Source organism: Lissotriton helveticus, chromosome 1_1, assembly GCF_964261635.1.
Source record: "Lissotriton helveticus chromosome 1_1, aLisHel1.1, whole genome shotgun sequence".
NCBI lineage: Eukaryota > Metazoa > Chordata > Amphibia > Caudata > Salamandridae > Lissotriton > Lissotriton helveticus.
The window spans coordinates 1,011,845,172-1,011,865,626 of NC_136057.1; the positions used below are offsets into that span (position 1 = coordinate 1,011,845,172).

At 43.1% G+C, this 20,455-nt stretch overlaps 1 protein-coding gene across 2 annotated transcripts in view; it reads right to left on the minus strand.

The window, feature by feature from the left end:
• Positions 1-299: 299 nt before the first annotated feature.
• Positions 300-20,455, minus strand: part of GTF3C6 (general transcription factor IIIC subunit 6) — a 108,626-nt gene continuing 88,470 nt past the window's right edge. For both annotated transcript variants that reach the window (XM_078656084.1, XM_078656087.1), the window contains exons 4-6: positions 20,020-20,064; positions 19,684-19,794; positions 300-935 (exon numbers count right to left, since the gene is read on the minus strand). In XM_078656084.1, the coding sequence (XP_078512210.1) occupies positions 625-935; positions 19,684-19,794; positions 20,020-20,064 (467 nt within the window). In that variant the 3' untranslated portion in view covers positions 300-624. The remainder of the gene's footprint in view (positions 936-19,683; positions 19,795-20,019; positions 20,065-20,455) is intronic.

Genomic DNA, 20,455 nt, shown 5'->3' on the forward strand with positions numbered 1-20,455 from the left:
TTTATGCACAAAATAATTGGGATTTAAAGTAGGGTACACAAAGTTGCAACTTCAGCTGACTCATAGTTATGCATAATCTTTCAAAATAATGTGAAGGGATACGTTTGAAAAGGGTTTCTTAAAGAAGCAATTTTATGAGTTTTATCCGTGTCCCCACCCCAGGCCGCATGCCAACTTGAGGTCTGCTTTTGACGAACACTAACCATTCACACAGAGAGAGCAGTGTTTAAAAAGGCCCTTGTGTTTTCCAAAGTTGACATTTGGTAAACAATATTAATGCATAGAGGCCCATTCAAAGATCATGTAAATACCATTTTAATTATCCACAGATTACACTCGATACAAACAATAAATAAAAAATTCAATACTACAATTCAAGTGAAAAATCTTGTCTCCCTGTAGTCATGGGAATTTCAGAAGATACATTGGTGTTTGTTCCTTTGATTCTCTTCAGGCTTTCCAAGATTGTCTTCCCTTTTAAAGGGGGAAATAGTAATGTATGTGCTCTGCCTCAACAACATTTAGATGAGAACCACCAGGGATTGGTCCAGCTCAGAGAACAGACTCTTCCACTCCAGTCTACGGAAGTCACAGAGGTCAGAAATGTACCTCTCTGCCTTGATGCTAGCTTAAGTCTTCAGAGGCCGTTTCTGCAGTTTTGGCCACATTTTCAGTGGTAACGGAATCCTCTGTTGTAATTGGCAGACTTTCTTGGTTAGAAGAAGCATCCTCCATTTCAAAGTCTGGCTTCTCGAGTTCAAAACTAAGGTCAGAGTTTCCCTCTTGCCCCATACCGTCCTGGGAATCGTCCACCTGATCATCTGAGGCACGTGATGCTGTTGCTTCATCATCATTCTCCTGCTGCATGAAGCTGCAAATTAAATTGGACCTCCGCGAGAAATCGTTTTCTTTGATTTGGATATATTCCACACCACCTGCAAGCAGTAAACAAATTACACCGAACATAAGTATGCATTTAAACCTATTATATTCTGAAATTTCGAGACATACTTTGTAATTCTTGTTATGTCAACACTCTTTAGAAACGAAGATATACATACATGTGTGTGCGTGAAAAATTACATACATTTGTGACTGATACTAGTGAATGGGAATAACAATCAGCAGCTCCATGGTCAGTGATACCTGCTAGTTCTAGCTTTTTGGCTAACAACAGTTGGTATTTTGGAACTTCGCAGCCCATACTTATTCTGGAAGTTTATAGTACATTTGAGAGACTGCATAATGCTTTTGGCTTAAAATGCAAAACTGTCCTCAGGTGTCACAATAACGTGAAATCACTGGTTCTTATGATACCGAGAAGACAATTCTGTAGCATTCTATTATTTACCGAAATAAACAAAATAGATTGAGAAACAGTTAGGGGTAGATGTGTCAAGCCTTTTGCGATTCGCAAAGGCCGAAATTCTGCGAATTTTGGCCTTTGCGAATCGCAAAAGGCTTTTTTGCATGTTTTGATATGTATGAAAAAATCGCAAAATAATGAATCTCAAAAATTTGCGATTCCTTATTTTGCTTAAGCATTTAAGGAATCGCAATTTTGCGATTCCTTAAATGCTATGTATGTAGCATTTTGGAATTGTGAATTTAGGTTAAGAAATCGCAAATTACCACCAACTTGTAGTTGGTGGTAATTTGCAAATTCTTTTAAAAATGCACAATTTGGCATTTGTGAAGGTGGCATGTGACGCACATACATGCGCCATATGCACAAACATGTAAATTTCAGGGGTGCAGCAGGGTGTCTTTGAGACACCCCTGCACCCTTGAAATTATTCTCAATTTGCGATTAGCAAATTGCGAATCGCAAATTGAGAATTATTTCACAATCATTCCTATGGGCCTCCTGGCCCATAGGAATGCATGGGAAATTATTCCTTAATTGCGAATTTGCAAATTGCGAATTCGCAAATAAGGAAGACTAAGAAATCGCTAAAAAATAGCGATTTTCTACATACATTCCATTTTGCGATTTCTAAATAGCGATTCCTTACAAATCACTATTTAGAAATCTCAAAATGGAATCTTGATACATCTACCCCTTAGTGTTTAATAAATGGGACTTTTTAGGTGGTCATAATAATTTTTAAAATGATGTCCTTAAAATGTTTTAATATCTCATTGTCTGATAGACTACTTAATAAGGCAAAATAGCATTTAGCACAAATGTGCATTTGATTGCCAGGGGGCATATTTAGAGCTAGAAGGCCTTGTGCCCATTTTTTAGGTCTTGTCTACCAGACTAAGTAAGCTGTCTGGTTGTGAAAGACCGACTATTATGTTATGTTACAAGGAACTTCGATAGTGTACGTTCACTAAAGAGGTTTCATGGCGATGAGAGAACAAGAGGAAAAGTGAAGAGGCATCAGTCACAGGGTTGTCTAAAGAGCCAGGTTTTTAAAAGGTTTCTGAAACGCTTGTATGGGATTGCGGTTCTCAAGTTGAGAGGGAGAGAGTTCCAAACGCCAAGAGTGAGCACACCAAACCTGGTTCCACCCAATCTCTTCCTGTGAAAACTGAGGACCTCTAAGAAATTGTGGTGTGCTGGTCGGAGATTATGATTGAGGATGTAATTCAGAATCCAGGAGGACACACAGGTAGGGCCTTTGCCATGGAAGATTTTGAAAATAACACATCCGCTTTTAAAAAGGGCCCGCTGAGCTACTGGGAGCCAATGTCGTTTCTTCAGCAACGGTTTGGCATGGCAGTGTCTAGGTTGGCGCCAGACAAGTCTGGCTGCTTGGTTTTGGGTTAGAAGCAGTCTGTGACTCAGTCCCTTGGGAAGACTCAAGTAGAAAGCATTGGCGTAATCATTTCGTGATATGACAAAGGCAATAGCAATTTGGATGGTGACCTAAAAAAAAAAAAGTAACAATTTTTTTTCCTGATTTTTATTTTTATTTCACAAAGCTGAAAAAAGCAATAAGAGGTCACTGCCCCAATGTGTAGCTTCAATGAGAAGTCTTCGTCAACAAGTATGCCAAGGGTCTTGACCGCTGTTTTTGGGATGAGGGGTTGGGGGGGGTGGGGCAACCCCTGAGGCCCGTAAAATGGACTCCAACAATACAGTTTGTTTTTAACCATCACCACTTCAGTTGTATCCGAGTTCAATTTCAGTTGATGGCAATTCATCCAGTCACGCATAACGATTATGAAGTTCTGGAAGAATTCAGTGGATTCTGGCGAGTCGTCGATGTTAAACAGTAACTGCATGTCGTAGGTATAGTTGTATTTTTTTTTTTTTTTTTATAAAACCTTTATTGAAGAATATAAGGAGATACATGCGCAGGCCCACAACCATCAAGGCCGGCCGCAAAGACACTCATTAGAATCAGGAGAATAGTTAACATTCGACCAACCTTCAAACAGGATATTTCAAAGTGCGCTATACAGGAGTACGGGGCGCGCGACGTAGGATAGGAGGTTTTCGTTTTAAATTTTAGAAGAAAGAAAGGGGCTGCAGCAACATGGACTGTACACCGTACAAAAGGAGCACAAAAGAAACAGGGGGGGTGCACTACATATACGATCATAAAGAGGCAAGTCTATAGCGATTATACCATTAAAGCAACCGCAATAACAAAACTGATTAATAAGCAACGGTACAGAAATCAACATTACCAAGTCTGATCCCCACGAGCCCACCCCCAGGTACTGGAACAAGAGGCGTATTAAAATCCCGGAAAAAGAAAAAAGGTGCAAGACTCATGGACAGTCAGCCCCGAAGAAACAGAAAAAGGAAAGAAAGCCAAAAATAAGAGAAAGAAAGGCCCATAGAAACTGAAACGAACAAAAATAATAATAAAGAACCCCATCCCCCTACCCCCACCCTACACGCATGCAGAGGCTACGGCCTACCCCCCCCCTAGCAGTGTGTCTGTCGCCCCAAAGGAGTACCCGAAATACAGAGAGAGAAAAAGGGAAAAAGGAAAGAAAGCTTATCACAGAAGTTCGGAGGAGGGCCATATACATAAGCTCAAAACAGTCAGCATGGAAATCCTCGGCCGCCCATCCCCGGATCCCGAACCAAAGCAACAATATTCAACTCCAACGTCTATCTCCCGCAGCCCCAGCAATATACGCTACCACAGTCAATGATAAGGGAGCGGCCTCAACCCTGGCCCCTGCGAACGGGGGTGTCGACGGAGTCCAGCTGCACGGTCGCCATCTTGAATAGCACAATTAAACGGAGCAGCCCCATCAAAGAAGGATACTGTCCAACAAAGTCTGTCCATCCCAATGCCATACATGCGACAATGATAGAAGGGGGGACAATGCACTGTAACAGATCACCAAAGTCCGCCGGCCAAAGCAGTAGCATCCGAGTCAGGAGAAAGTCGTAAGCGTCGCCAGTAGAACACAAGGGAAGAGCCAGGCATAAAGTCCAAGGACGATTCTTCGGCCAGTTCACAAACCCACCTTCCTCAAACCACTCCGCCAACTTTTCAATCCACACTGATGCATCATCGGGTGCACGCACCGGCAATGCCCCCGAGATCGCCCGGGTAGGCACTTCACTGCAATCGGGAATCGGATATGGCATATTGTCCTGCAGCCGAGAGACAACTCTTCCCACCGGGGGCATGTGTGGGGAAATAGCGTCCAGCCGGTTCCCTAGGTCTCGGGCAGCTTCTTGTAAATCAGATCTCAAAGTACCCAAGGCGCATAGGATGTCTCCAATCCCCGGTGGTGCAGCAGAAGGAAGAGGGGCAGCCGGTCCCCGCACACGGGACTCTCGAAGGCTCTGTGGGTCCAGAGGCTGGTCTCCATCGTAAGTGCCGCATCGCCGATCGCCCAATCCGGGTTCCGAATAACATGGCCTGGCTGAGGGTACAGGAGTAGCACAAACCATGCCTACACCATACACGGTACCATAGCAATCTGGGCGGTCAGACATCTCACCGGCAGCAGCCCGGAGTAGGCACAGAAGCCGGGGACACAGCCAACAATATGGCATCCACCGCTACGCTAGAAAGGATAAGCGATCAGTCAGTGCCCTTCGCGGATCAGAGCGGAGACACAATGTTGCACTGTAAACACAACAGTCCCCACACGCGAAAAGGAGCAAAGCCAAGCAAATCTCCGCAGCAGTTAATACAGCATAGCAGCCGTTCCCGCTGGTCGTCTCCGCCCCGCCTCAGTATCCGATGAGAGTGCAAACATGGCCGGCCATTACGAGACAAAGACCCGATCAGCTTCAGCCAGCGCCGGAAAGGGAGTGAGGGCGCTCCGGCACTTCCACCGCATGGGGTGCGCAAAGAGACACACCGCTGGAGTCAGGATCGCCTCCCGGTCCCGAGAATTCAACTTTGAAACAGGATCGGCGACATAAGGAGGTGCGGGCCGGGAGGAAGACGGAAAGGATCGGCGGAGCCGAGGGATCAGGCGGCCATCATGGATCTCCCGTAAGCCCCTCCTCAGGTATAGTTGTATATCTTTACTTTTTGTCTCTGAAGAACGTGTACTTGCAGTGGACTTACAACCCACCCATTGCTTACCATTGATTGGCTTTATCGTCACTCTTGTGAGCTAACTTGCTAGTAGTTGGCTGGCATTTTTTCTTCTTGTGTTGGTCCATCTCTTGGAGCATAGCCTCTTAACAATTCTTTTAAGTGACTGTATCCACTACTTTTCTTTTTACATTCATCACTCCTTGAAAGTGCATGTATTTTCTAGGTCTGTCCCTCTTATGCTGTTTCTTCACATCCTCAAATACGATCCCCTCTAACCTCCCACTGTTCTATGGTGCTCCAGATCCTTCTTTTAAAATGACCAGCAACAGGAATGTATTTGCTGTGGTATGGTGACAGAACAGACTTTAAGAGTTGTTTTTGTTTTGTATCCTGCATTTAACAGATTGCATGGAATCACAAGCTTTATCACACAAAAGCTTTTACTGTGCTGGGGGAAGGGCCATCTACTGCATTCAGACAGCAGGCATCTGAGGCATAACTTGTAAGACACTTCACATGGGTGCCCATAGACTGCTACAGAATGCCAAACGGATGAATCCTGTAGAAAATAAATTAGGCTTTTGCAAGTGTTACATCCCGCCACTTCCTTATTTTTTTTATTCTGTTCAGAGTTTTCTCAGTGAAACATAGTTGAGAAATAAATAGAGCCATTCATGAAGAATAAAAGCATTACATTCAAAGTATAGATTTGGGAAACTATAAGTACTAGCTTTTCCTCCAGTATTTTGCAGTTATTCTTTAAAATACTTTTTTCAACAATACCTTACAAGCAAACATTAGCAAAGCCAACAATCTCAACAGTTACATTATAAATGTAGAGCTTAGTGGGTTTGCCAGAGCTCTTTGCCAATTAGGAGCTGAAAGCTCACTGCTTTAGCTTGGGTTTATACATCAGTTTTATTACCAGCCATAATAAAGTTGTACAACTGAGATCTTATTGCTGAAAATGTGAGAAAACTGCTAACTTGGTCAAACAAACTTTCAGATCACATGGTGAGAATTTAATTTGTGCCAGTGAGATTCTGTTCATTAATTTTGCCCTAAAGTCTAAATGACCTCACACAATTTATACTGCATGCAATTGGCATTCATTTAGAGCTTTCCTATTCCCAGCAAGTATGAGATTGCTTTCTGAACGGCTTAGTATCTACTCTTTTGGTCAGGCGTAGTTGGTAGAGTAGTGTGTATCTGCCCAGAATATTGGTGTTTGCACGAGTCCTGGAGTTGTGCTCCAAATTTGCCACAGCAGTAAACACCACTAAAGTATGGAAAATAGTGGAAAGGTGTGTGAGAGACGGAATCACATGTACCGGTGGAGGCAAGAAAGCTCTTTTTACAATTCCGGTATGGGGTTCTTCCGCTCCGCTGCTACACGGTAAAGTGGAACAGGGATCAAAAGGCACAATGCCCTGCTTGCGGCTTTGCCGATGAATCAGTGCAGCATGTGTTTTGTGGTTGCCCGGGCTATAACAAGGTCCGGAAACGCTGGTTGGTACAGATCTGTAGAAATATTGGCAGTAGGAATCATTTGGAGGCTTTTCGGATATTGAAATCTGACTTTAGTATCCCGATAGTGTTCTCGGTCTCCAGATTTTTGTTTTCTATGTGGTGCATTAGAAGGGCTAAACTGAAATTAACTAATGAGGCATAGGGCACGCTGCAATGTTTTAAAGTATTGAAATCTTTTTATAATTGTACTTTTTATATATCATGAACTGATTTTATGTGCTATGGTTTTAATTTTAGTATTGACTATTACTGCTCTTTTTATCTATTTATTTATTCATTGTATTTTGCACTCCCCAATATGTCATTGTAAAGCCCACCAGTCTGGAGTATCCCCTTCGACTATCCTTTTGACTTCTGAACCTCATAGTCCGTTGAGATCCTGTTTCTTTTTTTTTTTTTATTATCTTTAGTATGACAACTGTAAGCAATCAAATGAATGTATGATGTAAATGATTTTTCTTAGGGCTTGTACTTTTTTAGATCGTACTGACCGAAATAAAGTTTTCTGAACAAGAACAGGAATCACATGTACATTTACCTATTATAGCTACCATATTGTGTTTACATTTTCTGGCAACTGGGTATGTTTATATAAGAAACATGACAGGTCCATTCTGGAACAGCAGCTGTGTACCCAAAGGATGACGACATAGCGGGTAATTGGGACCAACCATGAAGTGTAGAAGGTGCATCTCAATAACCAAAAACATCACAATAGGGGGTCGGAGTGTACACCCTGAATTGGAGCTGGTACCTCTCAAGCATTGTTAGAAGCATCACAGTAGAAAGTTTACGAGGCCAATCCAGAAGTGTGGATGACCCGACTCATGCTTAGCCATAAAGATCACAAAAGCGATTAATGGGGGCAATCGGAAGTAATAAAGGCATAGCCTACAACTGTGGATGCTTTTAGGGACCACGAGAGGGGGCAAGAAAGACGGTCCTGTTGAAGCAAGTAATATGTTATGTTATGTTATTCAAATTTTTGAGCTGAGCGCACAGCTGCCCCAGCTAAGGGGCGTCCCGGCGCTATATTGGAACAGATAACACAACTAATGACACACAAAGGGAAAAAGAAGGTTAATAAGGCAGAGGAAAGAGATGAGTTTTAACAGCCTTTCTAAAGACAAAAAGGTCCTCCAGGGAGCGAATATGGACAGGGAGCGCGTTCCATAATTTAGCGGCCAAGATCGCAAACGACCGGCCACCCAGTCGGCATTTTTTAAAACGGGGAACTAGTGCCAGATTTTGTCCGGCAGAACGAAGGCTGCGCGAAGGAATGTACAAGAACAGAAGGTGCTGAAGTATGGTGGGTGTGCCAAATGTAAGAATCTTAAATGCAAAGCAGAGGGCCTTGAACTCTATACGTCTGATTACTGGCAACCAGTGCAAGGTGGAAATAGTACTACGGGCTGAACAGAAACGCGGTAGGCCCACTAGGGCCCGGGCTGCCGCGTTCTGCACCCGTTGGAGTCGTGAAACTTCCGCCTGATTGGTGCCCAGAAACAGAGAGCTCGCATAGTCGAGCCTGGATAACACGCTGGCTTGGATCACCATCTGGCAGGTAGGGGCATCAAAAAATTTGAGGATAGGCCTCAAACCACGTAGGATGCCAAAGCACGTGGACGCCACCTTCTTAGTATGGAGCGAGAAGGTTAATTTGGAGTCCAGCCAGACGCCCAGATTTTTGAGTTCGGTGACAGCTTTTGGAGGGGGTCCCAACTCCTTAGGCCACCAACTAGCACCCCACAAATCAGGGTGCTTCCCTAATACCATCACCTCAGTTTTGAGGGCGTTGAGTTGTAAACAGTTGGTAGTAAGCCAGCTAGCAACAGCCCTCAAACCATCCGCAAAGTTTGATGCCAGTTGGTCAGATTCCCCATTAAGAGCCACTGCCAGCTGGGTATCGTCGGCATAAGATACCATAGTGAGACCCCAACTCTTCGCCACTTCCGCCAGAGGTTGGACGTACAGGTTGAAAAGAGTGGGGCTCAACGCCGAACCTTGCGGGACTCCTTTGGTGATAGCATGGGACTTAGATCTAAACGGTGGCACCACAACCTGAAAAGATCGCTCCGAAAGGAACGATGGAAACCACTCCAATGCCGTGCCTGAGATGCCTGCCTCACTGAGCCTACGAATCAGAATGGTGTGGGATACAGTGTCAAAGGCGGCACTTAAATCCAAGAGGATCAGTGCCGCCGTTTGACCTGTATCTAGTACAGAGCGTAGATGTTCGACCATAAATAAAAGTGCCGTCTCTGTACTATGTCCAGATCTAAAACCATTCTGTGTAGACTTAAGAAGTCGGGATGTGAGGTATGGGTGAGGAGTATGGCTAGAGGGAGAGGGGGAAAGATGTTGACCCCAATACCTTTTAAGCATCAACAGGCCCAAACAGGAAAGATACCTCGGGCACCTGGACTCCCTGGGAGAAAGGTTAAAGTAGGAATGATGAATGTCAATTTCTTGAAGAAGGTTGTAATAACAGGAGAAAGTGGGTGATTTCATGTACCACTGATGGCCAATCAGGTTAAGTCCTCATTCTGAGAGGTGGGTCAGGTGTACAATCAACTATACAGATGATGCTCTAAGTTTTTGAATTTGCAGGAGAAGTGACATTTAAATTCCCACAAGAAATACGGACATCTAAGACCTGTGAAAACGCAATTATTGTATGTGCCCTCAGGGTATTTAGTGCTTGCAGTACCTCGGGGTGAACGAAACACAGATTCTAAAGATCTCTCCTCAGTGCAGGCTCAGAAAGGCGGGACAATGGGAAGAAGGCTGAGAGGTTTACCAGTAAGGGACAATTAGCTAAGGAAGCATCAGAGTTCAACAAGTTAATGAAGGTAGAGCAGATGGAAAGAACGTGTTGCAAAGTGGTCTTTCACTACCAAGGAAACTCGTCCTCCAGAACAGTTAGGCCATTTCCACAAAAAAGCAGAAAACAGGAAGTACTGCATCAGAGATAGTAGGGCCAGAATGATTGAGCCAACTGTCAATGACACCCAAAAGGTGACCTTATGGATTTCCCAAATTGCATCATATGGCTGTAGAAGCCGAAACACTAACTAACAAGATTTTCATATCCTATGAAGGAACCCCACAGGACAGGAAAGTGTTCTACCAAGAGCAATGAAGACCGCAAAGGGCATGCCCAACAAGTTGCATCTAACCTTCAGGAGATCAAGGCAAACAGGTTTGCTTGACTGTAGGCAGAACTTTGATGAGCCAGATAGTAGGCAGGTGATATTTGTGCAGTGATCGGTGTTGCCTTCCTCGTTGTCTTTGATGAGTTTACTGCTTGCAGCGCTTCTTGTGACATGTTAGTACCAGCATTAAATCTCTCACAAGATAGGGCTCTATTATTATATGGTGGGAGGGAGAAGAAGAGGCTCCTCTCAAATGAAGTGGAGACTAGAGAAAAGAAGGAAATGAGCACAAGAAGATAAAGAGAATGGAATACAATTAAAGAAAAAAACAGAAATGTGGAATAAATAATTAGATGAGATTAAACCTACCTGCCTCTATTTGTGGCCACGTTGTCATGCAGTGGATTGCAACAGAGGAGCTCAACCTCACCTAAATGTTTAGCAGCATAACAGCAACAGAAGAGAAGGACTAAAAATATGCAGTTTGTTGTGGTGACCCTATTCTCAAGGTCTTATTTCGAATTTGCACCGTCTTTTTTCAAAGGTGCTTCTCTGGTTCCAAGTCACTCTATTTCCGACCATCTTCTCCACTGCAGTTTTACTTAGTGTCTCCTATAATTCTTAGATGGTCTGAAGTTTTAAGTTGGCTTTTTGCATGAGGGATTTTAGAGGATGTATCTCCCGAATTACTCTTGCTGAACTAAAATGGGATTTCGGCGATAGGGTGGATTATTGTTCACTCTCTGAAATGTTGCCTCCACTGTCATTACACTATCTTTTTGGCACTGGCTTGAAAATGACTGTAGTCATTGCACTGAGCTGGGAACCGAGCGGATCTAAAGCCAGATACCAAAAGCCATATCAGTGAAGGTCAACAAAGTAACAGGCCTTTAAGAGAGGTTTCAGAGACTTCAGCAGCTTTTATAGTATGTATTGTCAAACCCCTTCAGAGGGCCACAGGGCACACAGGGGTCACTGGGCTCAACGATAAGGGTTGAGGACCTTTACTCCTGATGTCTTTAGGCCCGCTCAGCTCGACCAAGTACCACTTCTGCACTTGCTACTCAGTGGTAGCTGTAGTTGAGCAGTCAATTCTCCCTGGGCGGGGAGGGGGGCCAGGGGGGTGATGAAGTAGGATTTAATTTATAAATCTATGCATGCAATGAAGTATGACATTCAAAAGCAACAACACAATCCCCCTGGAGGTCAGGGCCCTAGTAATTGTCAGGCGAATCCCTGTCCCACCCTCATTCATGTAATGTGTTCAGGGTTATTCCACATTCATTGGTAGCCACATCAGGAAATGTAAACTATTAGGGTGTACTCAAGAGTTCTCCCTGTGACTGTAGAATGCAGTCATAAGGGTCTATGGTGCGGCAGCACCATTAGCAGAGAGTCCCTAGGGCCCAACTAACCCTGTTCACGTCTTACACGATCTCAATGTGCACCTGCAAGTCCTGCTCAATTCAGCGAAGTCGGGCTGATGGTGGCCCACACGGCGGCACAGGCTCTCTATCTTGAGCGGCGCTGCTAGAAGTCTCTCAGATGTCGAAGCAGCTCTCTGCTTGCAAGATACAGTAAGTTGACTTTGCTTAACAGGGTGGGAATCCTTTCTTCGGCTCCGGATTGGAGTCAGCAAGTATGCAACGTCCTCCACAGTATGTCCGGCAGCCTTCGCGGTGAGTCAGGGGCAGTTCCTTCGCAGTGCGTGTACAACCTGCGAGTTGTACCCTCAGTCTCTCCTTTGGGCAGTGGTCCTAATCCTTTGGTAACTTTGGTAGCGACGCCCCACCTCGCATACAGGGTTGCCACGGTATGTGGTGATATGGGCACAGACACTTCCAACCCCAGGACCCCGGCCCAGACAGTCACATGTTTTGGCACTCCTTGAAATGGCATTCTACCGGTGGCCCCTCTGGCTATCACAGTGCGGCGATACAGGTGTAGCAAGACCCGCATGGCACTCAACACACGACTCGGTCAAGGGCTACCCTCTCCTGGCATACGGGGGTCGCCAAAAACAATCTTGACCATGGGTGGTGGCCAGATGGGTGCACAGTTGAATCCTCATACCTCGCACAGAAAGTCCTCACAGTAGGGCTTCCCACTGAACCTTGCTCCCTCCAACGCTCTCCTCTTCCTCAAGGGGCACACAGGTCTTGGCAAGCAGACAGGCGGTGGTGCGTCAGGTTCCAGGGCAGGTGGTCTTGGTTTCCCTGGATGATGTCTCCTAACCCAGCAGGGAGACTAGCAGGCTATGGGGGTCCAGTCCTATTCACAGGCAGAAGTCTTGCAAAGCTTCCCCTTCTCACATAGCCCATCTGGGTGCTTGACAGATGACAAATGACAAATGTTTGAAGACTCAACTACCCCTTCTTATAATCCTTTTCCAGACACCAAATGTGATCTAGGGTCTGGATCTTTGAAGTCTTATGTTGGGGTTCTGCTTCTTTTTAAGTGGGCACTTATCCTTTTCATCTTTCTTCATGAAAGATATCTGTCACACCCGGGAGGACTCCGAAGGGAGTGACCAGAGTTCACGCTTGGATGTCAGTCACAGTGATATGTACATCAAAATGTTAATCCCAGACCATCAGCCTTACTCTTTATGATTCCCTTATCAGCTCCATCACCTTTCCTGAGATGTGTTCCGGCTCCTTCCTTGTGATCTATCATTGAATCAAAGAAAACTTTTTTCATTCTCCCTCCAGTGAGTCCTCACCCAGCTCACATTAATAACTGATCCACAACTCTGTCTGGGGGTATTCATCTCCGCCTCATGTCTTACCCAAGCAGGCCTGAGCTTCCCAAAATGGAACCCAGGATCCCCCCTGTACACTCACAGGACAAGTACTGTCCAGCACTAATACCTTACATGTGCACATGCACTCAGCAAACACACTTAGTCTGTGCACACTGTTCAGCACTGAATCTTTTCTCTTAAACCAGGCGTTATTATTTTAAAACACACATACTGCCACCACACACACTCACTATGTGAGTGCTGTACAAGACATCACCCTCCATGTATTGTACTTCACCACATGCTTTCCATGTGCACGCACTGCACAGCACTACATCTCTCATGTCATGTATTCCTCTCCACAATTACTCATTCAATATTCAAGAAGGGTAAGAAACCAGTTTATTGTAACCACCCTTAGACAGCATTACTCAGTGTCAATTGTCCGTTTCCCAAACCCATTTTTGCCTACAGAAAAAAATCGCAGTATTGGTGAAGAACTCATTAGGGCGGACATCGCTATTCCAAAGCCTAAAAGCGATCTACTTGCGCAATGGAACCTTAAGCCGATTGAAGGCCACCATAAGTGTGGAAATTGCGTCGCCTGTTCCAGTACAATTGAAGGTGACGAGTTTGTTCACCGAGGCATAAAGTGGAGACACAAGGATTTCTCCAATTACAGAACTAAGAATGTTGTCTACATGGTATTATGTCCGTGCCAGTCCCTTTATATAGGAAAAAACCAGCCAACAGGTGAATCAAAGAATCAACCAGCACCGATCCCGGATTAAGAAGCAGGTATGTCTGCTCCAATGGTAGAACATTTCTGCGAAAAGGGCCACAACGAACAACCACTCCAATCGATTGTACTGTACACCATGAATCCCAAGTCTAAATGCCATGACGTCGAGCGAGTTCTATTACAGAAAGAAGCATATCTTATTCTAAAGTTCAACAGCGCACAGACTGGCCTCAATAGCCTGTCTGAGATAGCGCATATATAATACTTGTCTGGTAAAATTCATCAGAGCTGACCTACATCGGTTTGACATCCCTGGTTTGACCTGTGGTCCTTTCGATCTATTTCGATAATTTTTAAAAATTGTGGTCCATGGCCATGAGATGTGTTGAGAATAACATCGTATGATGCTCAAGTTGCAATATACTTCAAATCTTGAGAAGTACCTTTAGCATGGGGTACAGTACCAATGCGCTTCATAATTTATCAGCGCATACACCAAAAATTTCATTAGTTTGATCGCATTAGCACGATAAAATGGATAGGCAACCATGTCGCGTATATATGTGTCTCCATGGCGCCTAGAATATGCGATTTGATTAAATGCGACTACAAGTCCCATAATGCAATTTTGCACCAGGAAGTATAAAACAAGTCCCATAATGCAATTTTGCACCAGGAAGTATAAAACAAACAGAAAAGTGCGGCGGCCATCTTTATTGAAAGAAAGCAGACTCGAGCGCGGGCGTGCTGTGGCAGAGGAGCAGGTATTTACAAACACCGCCTTATCGTGGTCTGAGCATTCATTCAATATTTTTGAGAGATCTTTTTTTGAAATCGGCGTTTCGTTCTATTACAGGACGGTGACTGCGGTTTCTCCCTTTAAATCTTTAAGAACAAGATACTTCAGTAAGGTAGGCTAATTCTTCTGTGAGTTATATCCACTCACTTAGAATGTTTTGAAAAAACCACATGATTGAAACCTATGCCATTACTGTTGTAGAATTACACCTTGATGGTGACGTCGTACAAGCACAATTCGCCGTGCTACGGCAGTTCACAAAAAATAAGGTACGCTTCTCCCCTTTTTTTACATCTTTGACTGGAGCTTGATAATTAAAAGACCCGAGTGGGTTAAATTGAAAACCAATTTCCCATCTTTTTTAGACATCTCTGCCTGGCCACCACAATAACTAGCGAGTTGGACCACAAGAAGATTAACCATCACGCCCCTCTTTAAAACAATTTTGGTATGTAGCTATCCTTTATTATCACTCCTTGCCCACGATTGGAGAAAGGCACTCACTATGAATTTGCCTGTTAAAGTAAAACAATGTCTTTGCATCTTTTCAGATACAAAGAATAAACAGCCCTAATGATAGACCAGTGACTTTGTGCCTGGTTCATGAAACGCGTCGGCAGTCTTTCTTGGGTGGAATAAATTGTCAACTTCACGACACTAGGACCAGCTGGTCCAGTATTTAAGCGTTTACAAGCTATTAAGTTGCTTATACCCCCTTGGAAATCATTTTTCTTCATGTTTTTTATTGTAATATTTGTTGGTTGTGATGTAATTATAATTTTTTGTAATGTTTGATGCAGAAACGTTTTTTAGTGTGTAAATAATGTTTGTCTTTTGATGTATGTACAAAGTGTATTTAGTCTTGTAAATATTCCAATACGTATTCCTTTATTCTGTTATGATTTTTTGAAAATTTGAAAAAAAGCATAAAATGATAGACACTGAGTAATGCTGTCTAAGGGTGGTTACAATAAACTGGTTTCTTACCCTTCTTGAATATTGAATGAGTAATTGTGGTGTGGGCACTGTGTGTTTTTGCAATTTAAATATAAGGTCTAGCCCCCACTACGTGTTTATGGACCTATCCCCTTTTGGTTCTCAATGTATTCCTCTCCGGCATAAATACACCTAGAATGTGTACTAACCACACATGCACTGCACAGTACTGCTCCATCCGCGTTCTGCTCCCTTACCAGGCCCACAAACAGCCAACGCAAAGTCACTACTGGTACGACGGTCCTGTTTACTACTACTGATCACTACATGGTATGCTGCCACCACTGCACTTGTGATGCTTAACTCCTGGTGAAGGTGGTAGCCTTCCACCACTATTAAGGTAGCACCCGGGAATTCCTCCCAGTCCAACACAACCACAATCTGTGAGACAGGCCTATGTTATGGTGCGCAGACATGATCTATGTTCGCCTCTGACAAAAGAAAACAGCATTAGGGATCCAGACAATAGTACATTTGGACACTCAGAGCCGGGGTGCACGTCTTTTACTATGCAAAGGACTTTTCAGTCTCAGCATGTATCAAGGGAAAATGACGCAGCAATAACTAATCAATGTATCATACTGCGAAAAGTGTAAAGTACTGGTGCAGGTGGCTAGTTTAATCTTGAGTTTGTTGTTGAAACTCGCATCCTCTTGTAATTTGTCTCCCTTCCATCTTGGCTTTACCGTCATATTTATTTTCCCTACGATACGGTTCCCTAGGCTGAGATTTGGATGCTTTTAAAAATGTATAATAGGGATTAAGCTGATGATCCAGTTGCACAATGTTTGGTACAACACTGGTTTTTGTAGTAAGCAGGAGGAATTATGTTCTACAATCGCTGAAATGTATTAAGTTGCATGGTGTTTGTCAGGGTTGGACCTTCTGTCACTCTGGCATTTTCTCAGTGGCTATAAGAGCTGAAAGAGCTAACATTATCCTGCTGTGAAAGCACAGTGGCCCCATTTTAGCTGCTGCATCCTGTGATGTAGAACATTGCTGAGTATTTTTGCCTGGGCTTTCATATTTCCAGTATGTCCCTGGTGTTTGTACAGTACAACATTCACAGATTTCTTGGCCTCTGGCTGCTCTTGTGATATCGGATTTATTTCTCCAAAATGTATGTTATTAATGTCTGCCAATAGATTAGTTATGTAGAGTTTATAATTGAAATATAGCACCATTCTGTCCACTGCACCCAGTCACACTGTAACAAGCCTGATTCTTGGGTCTGTGGTACTCTACACCCCTACCATAAATGTATGCATCACTACCTCTGGGGAAAAATGTGCATCGACTCTCCCTACCCTTGCAACCCACTCCACAACTACTTCAGGGCTCTTAACTACACTATATGTTTCCCCTCTTTCTTTATTGTTGATATGTATTTTTATTGACACTATGTAACTCAGGTTCTGGCTACTATTCTGTCTACTTATTCTACCGTAGGTTGTTTACTCTTTTTTAATGTGATTACATATTTGTATTTACTCCCTACGTACCTCCTGTTATTGTTGTTGTGCTTATTCTGTAAAGTGCTAAGATGTCTTGATCGAGAGTGCTGAGCTGCCATGTTCACCACCTCGGGGAGAACTATGCACCTACTCTCCCCACCCTAACTACCTTAGTTCCTTATGTCTACACATGCTTTGTATTTTTATCTACGCTTTATAAAACTTGGTATTTGCTGCTATTTGCACACATATCCCACTGTATACCATTCATTCTTTTTAAAGTTACTTTATATTTTATCCATTCTATATTTATCTCATGTCATGTCCCTATGCTTTCTCTGTGAGGCGCTATGATACCTTCGGGTCAAGTACATGACATAGAATTTTTTGTTGTGGTGCTTACACTGTAAAGTTCTCTGATACCTTCGAGTCAAGTTTGCATTATAAAATACTCAAATAAATAAACTGTTTTGTTTGAAATTTTCACTTAATGATCACAGCTTTTTAAAATATCACTTATTGCCACAGTTTTGTAGTTTCTAATCCCTGTTTATAAATGGAATCACTATTATAGTTTAATGGTACTCAATTCATCGACTTTATTAATAAGGCTCCCAATTTTCCGTTTTTACAGATTTTTAGATTTAAATACAGACAGAAAACAATGTGTTTCCTGTCTGTATTTATTTTTAAAAGCGAAAATGGGGTTTCTTGTGAGAGATTCTCACTGCTATCTTTCATGAATTCCAGGCATATGCTGATAGACAGCCTGGAAAATTAATAACAGGATGAGATTTCCTTAAATACAGGCACACATTAACATATATTTGTAATATAAGGCTAATATGTACCTGTGAGTGTACTGTTTTGTTATATGTGGCTGTTTAATTTGCTTAAATGCGACAGGCATCCACGTATGAGTGCACGTCTAAGAGTTAAATAGATGTGGAAATATACCATTTTATAAATCCAATTATACACAAAATAAATATGGATCAATACCAATGAGATGGCCAATAGATGAATATGGATAAATACAGACAGAAATGTCAACAACAAAAAATACCATAAAACCGAGAGCTCTAATTATGAGTGTCTGAGTTGGCCTACTGCAGATGTTGACCTGCAGGCCACACACAAATGTTAGTAACGAGCACTTAACTCAGTCAGTTATCATACCATACACTTCTTGTAAAGTTTGTGCTATAAGAATCACCAATTAATAACTTTACTCAAGGCAGAGATGCCCTGAAAACCACATAGGTCTAAATAAGTTTGAACTGTGGGATTTTGGTCACTCCCTAGGCGTAATTAATACTTTATAGTCAATAGTCTTGAGTTAGCATTGTAGGATATTGTGATCTAATGCTGAGATTCCTAGCTTCTGCTAAAGCTTAGTCTCAGCTTCTACTGTGTTTTGGCAGTCACTTTCTTCTCAGCTGATGCAAAATTCATTGAAAAACGATTACACAATTATGATGTACACCAATTTCTGCGGAACATCCCTGAACTTCTTTACTCAAACTCCTCTTAAAATTCATCTGCATCAAAAAAAGACGATGACATGCCAGACCTAAATATCATTCTTGCATGTTTGTGCGTTTCAGTTGCTTTTTCTTTCCTATAACCACACACCACCACCATCGGGAAAGTGTGACTTTAATGTGCGGACATCTACAAAGGGTGCATTATCATAGCTTCTGTTGAGAAGACTGGAGATATAGTTTTTCTAAGTTTCCGGTACAGAACACTGTGGTGATATTGTCGATTTGTATCAACATCAATTACCCTTGTTGAAGATACAAAAAAGTGTAGTGTAGGAACTACATAAATGATTATTACGGGATCTTTAGATATGAGTACATCTGACCTCAGATCATAACCTTTACAAGTCTTTTGTGTAGGCTCGGAAGACTTTCTTGGACAGGCTCCGTCAACAGATTCTGGGAATTTTTCCTCTAGAAGAGAAGTCACTAATTGAAAGGAGAACATGCTTTTTAACTTATTTCTAATTTACCATGGGTTACACAGTGGGAGGGCAGGAGCAATGGGTTGAGAGTTCCCTTTTTTGTGGCGGCAGCTGGCTGAAGGCTTTCTACAGGGGGTCACAGCAAGATCTGGAGTAGCTGACTTTGGGCATGCACCTATCACACTGTTGAGTGCTCTGGCATTTAGCTGTCAGGAACCATCATAGTCCCTTCAGCACCCTTGCTTCAAATGGTGTCTCCAGGTAACTTGGGACACACTAGGCAGTGTGAGCACATACAAGACAGCACAAACAGGGGTGCAATAATGCTTGGAGAACTTGCTGCACATTCTCAGACTTCCACAAACTGAAGCATGGTTGAGTGGTGCTCACCCTTCTGGAGGAAGGATTTCCTTTGCAGGCTCATACACCTGCCAGCGCGTTATTAGGTTTTGACTTGGCTGCCATTTTAGGTGAGGAGTATCCACTCTATAGTCATAAGGACTATTGCTTTAAGCCAAGTAGTGATTTAGTGCTCTAATCTGAGCTTGTCTCCAACGGCTCCGAGTAGGACTCAGGCTGCCGTGCAGTGGGTGGACCTGGCAGGGGTTGCGGCTGGCTGTCACAAGAGCCCTGTTTGAATGTTAAGATCATTGAGGATGAATAGTGTACCCTATAAATGACTGACCTCCTCTGTAGCTTGATTAGAATGCCAACCCTAATGCCCATGACAACTAAACGCCCATTGAGCAAAGTTCACACACCCGTTCATGCCAAACAGAATTTTTTAATCAAAGTAAATATTATGGGGTACAGAGGCAGACCTGAGCTTTCTTCGCCTTCTTTCTTCTCGACTAGGAATGTCCGTGTCATGCTCAGCTTCTTCATAGTGTGACACTTGTATTTCAGCTGGGGTGCACTGCCCTCATTCTCCACTGAAAAGGAAGCAAAAATGGTAACAAATTAAAAGATGGGAACATGTGGACCGTTGGGAAGCTTAATGGTGGCACTCATTAATTAAAACAGCATGCAGCTGCAAGTATATGGTGAGAAAAGTAATTTATTAATGTTATTTTTACGAGTACCCATCAATATCTACTGAAAGGAGTGAAGGCAAAGGCATTACTGGCGGTGAAACTCAGATGAAAACTGATGCTTACCATGATCTGGATCTTCTTCAAAGATCACACAGGTGCCTAGAGTATCTGTGAAAAGAACATAAGCACCAGTGAATGAGAAACAAATGAAAGTCTGAAAGGAGAATAATTGTTCTTTTAAAATGAGTGAATATTGTCAACATTGTTATTGTGACTGTAAGGTGTGAGGGGAAATCAAGCTCCATAGTCCTTTTTGGGTTTTCCTTTGTATGCATGACCTTACTACTATATGTACAGCGCTCTGATACCCTAAAGGGTCATGTTCGCGCTATATAAAACTCCTCATAAATAATTCCAATGCAACCTCTGCTCAGATTAACCAGTATGCCAACTGAGGTTTTAGTGGGCATCTCTCAACTTGGAAAAGGGGCAACCACCAACTCCACCCAATTTGTTTCCCCAGAGTTCACTGATGAGGCAGCAAACATATTATGGATCT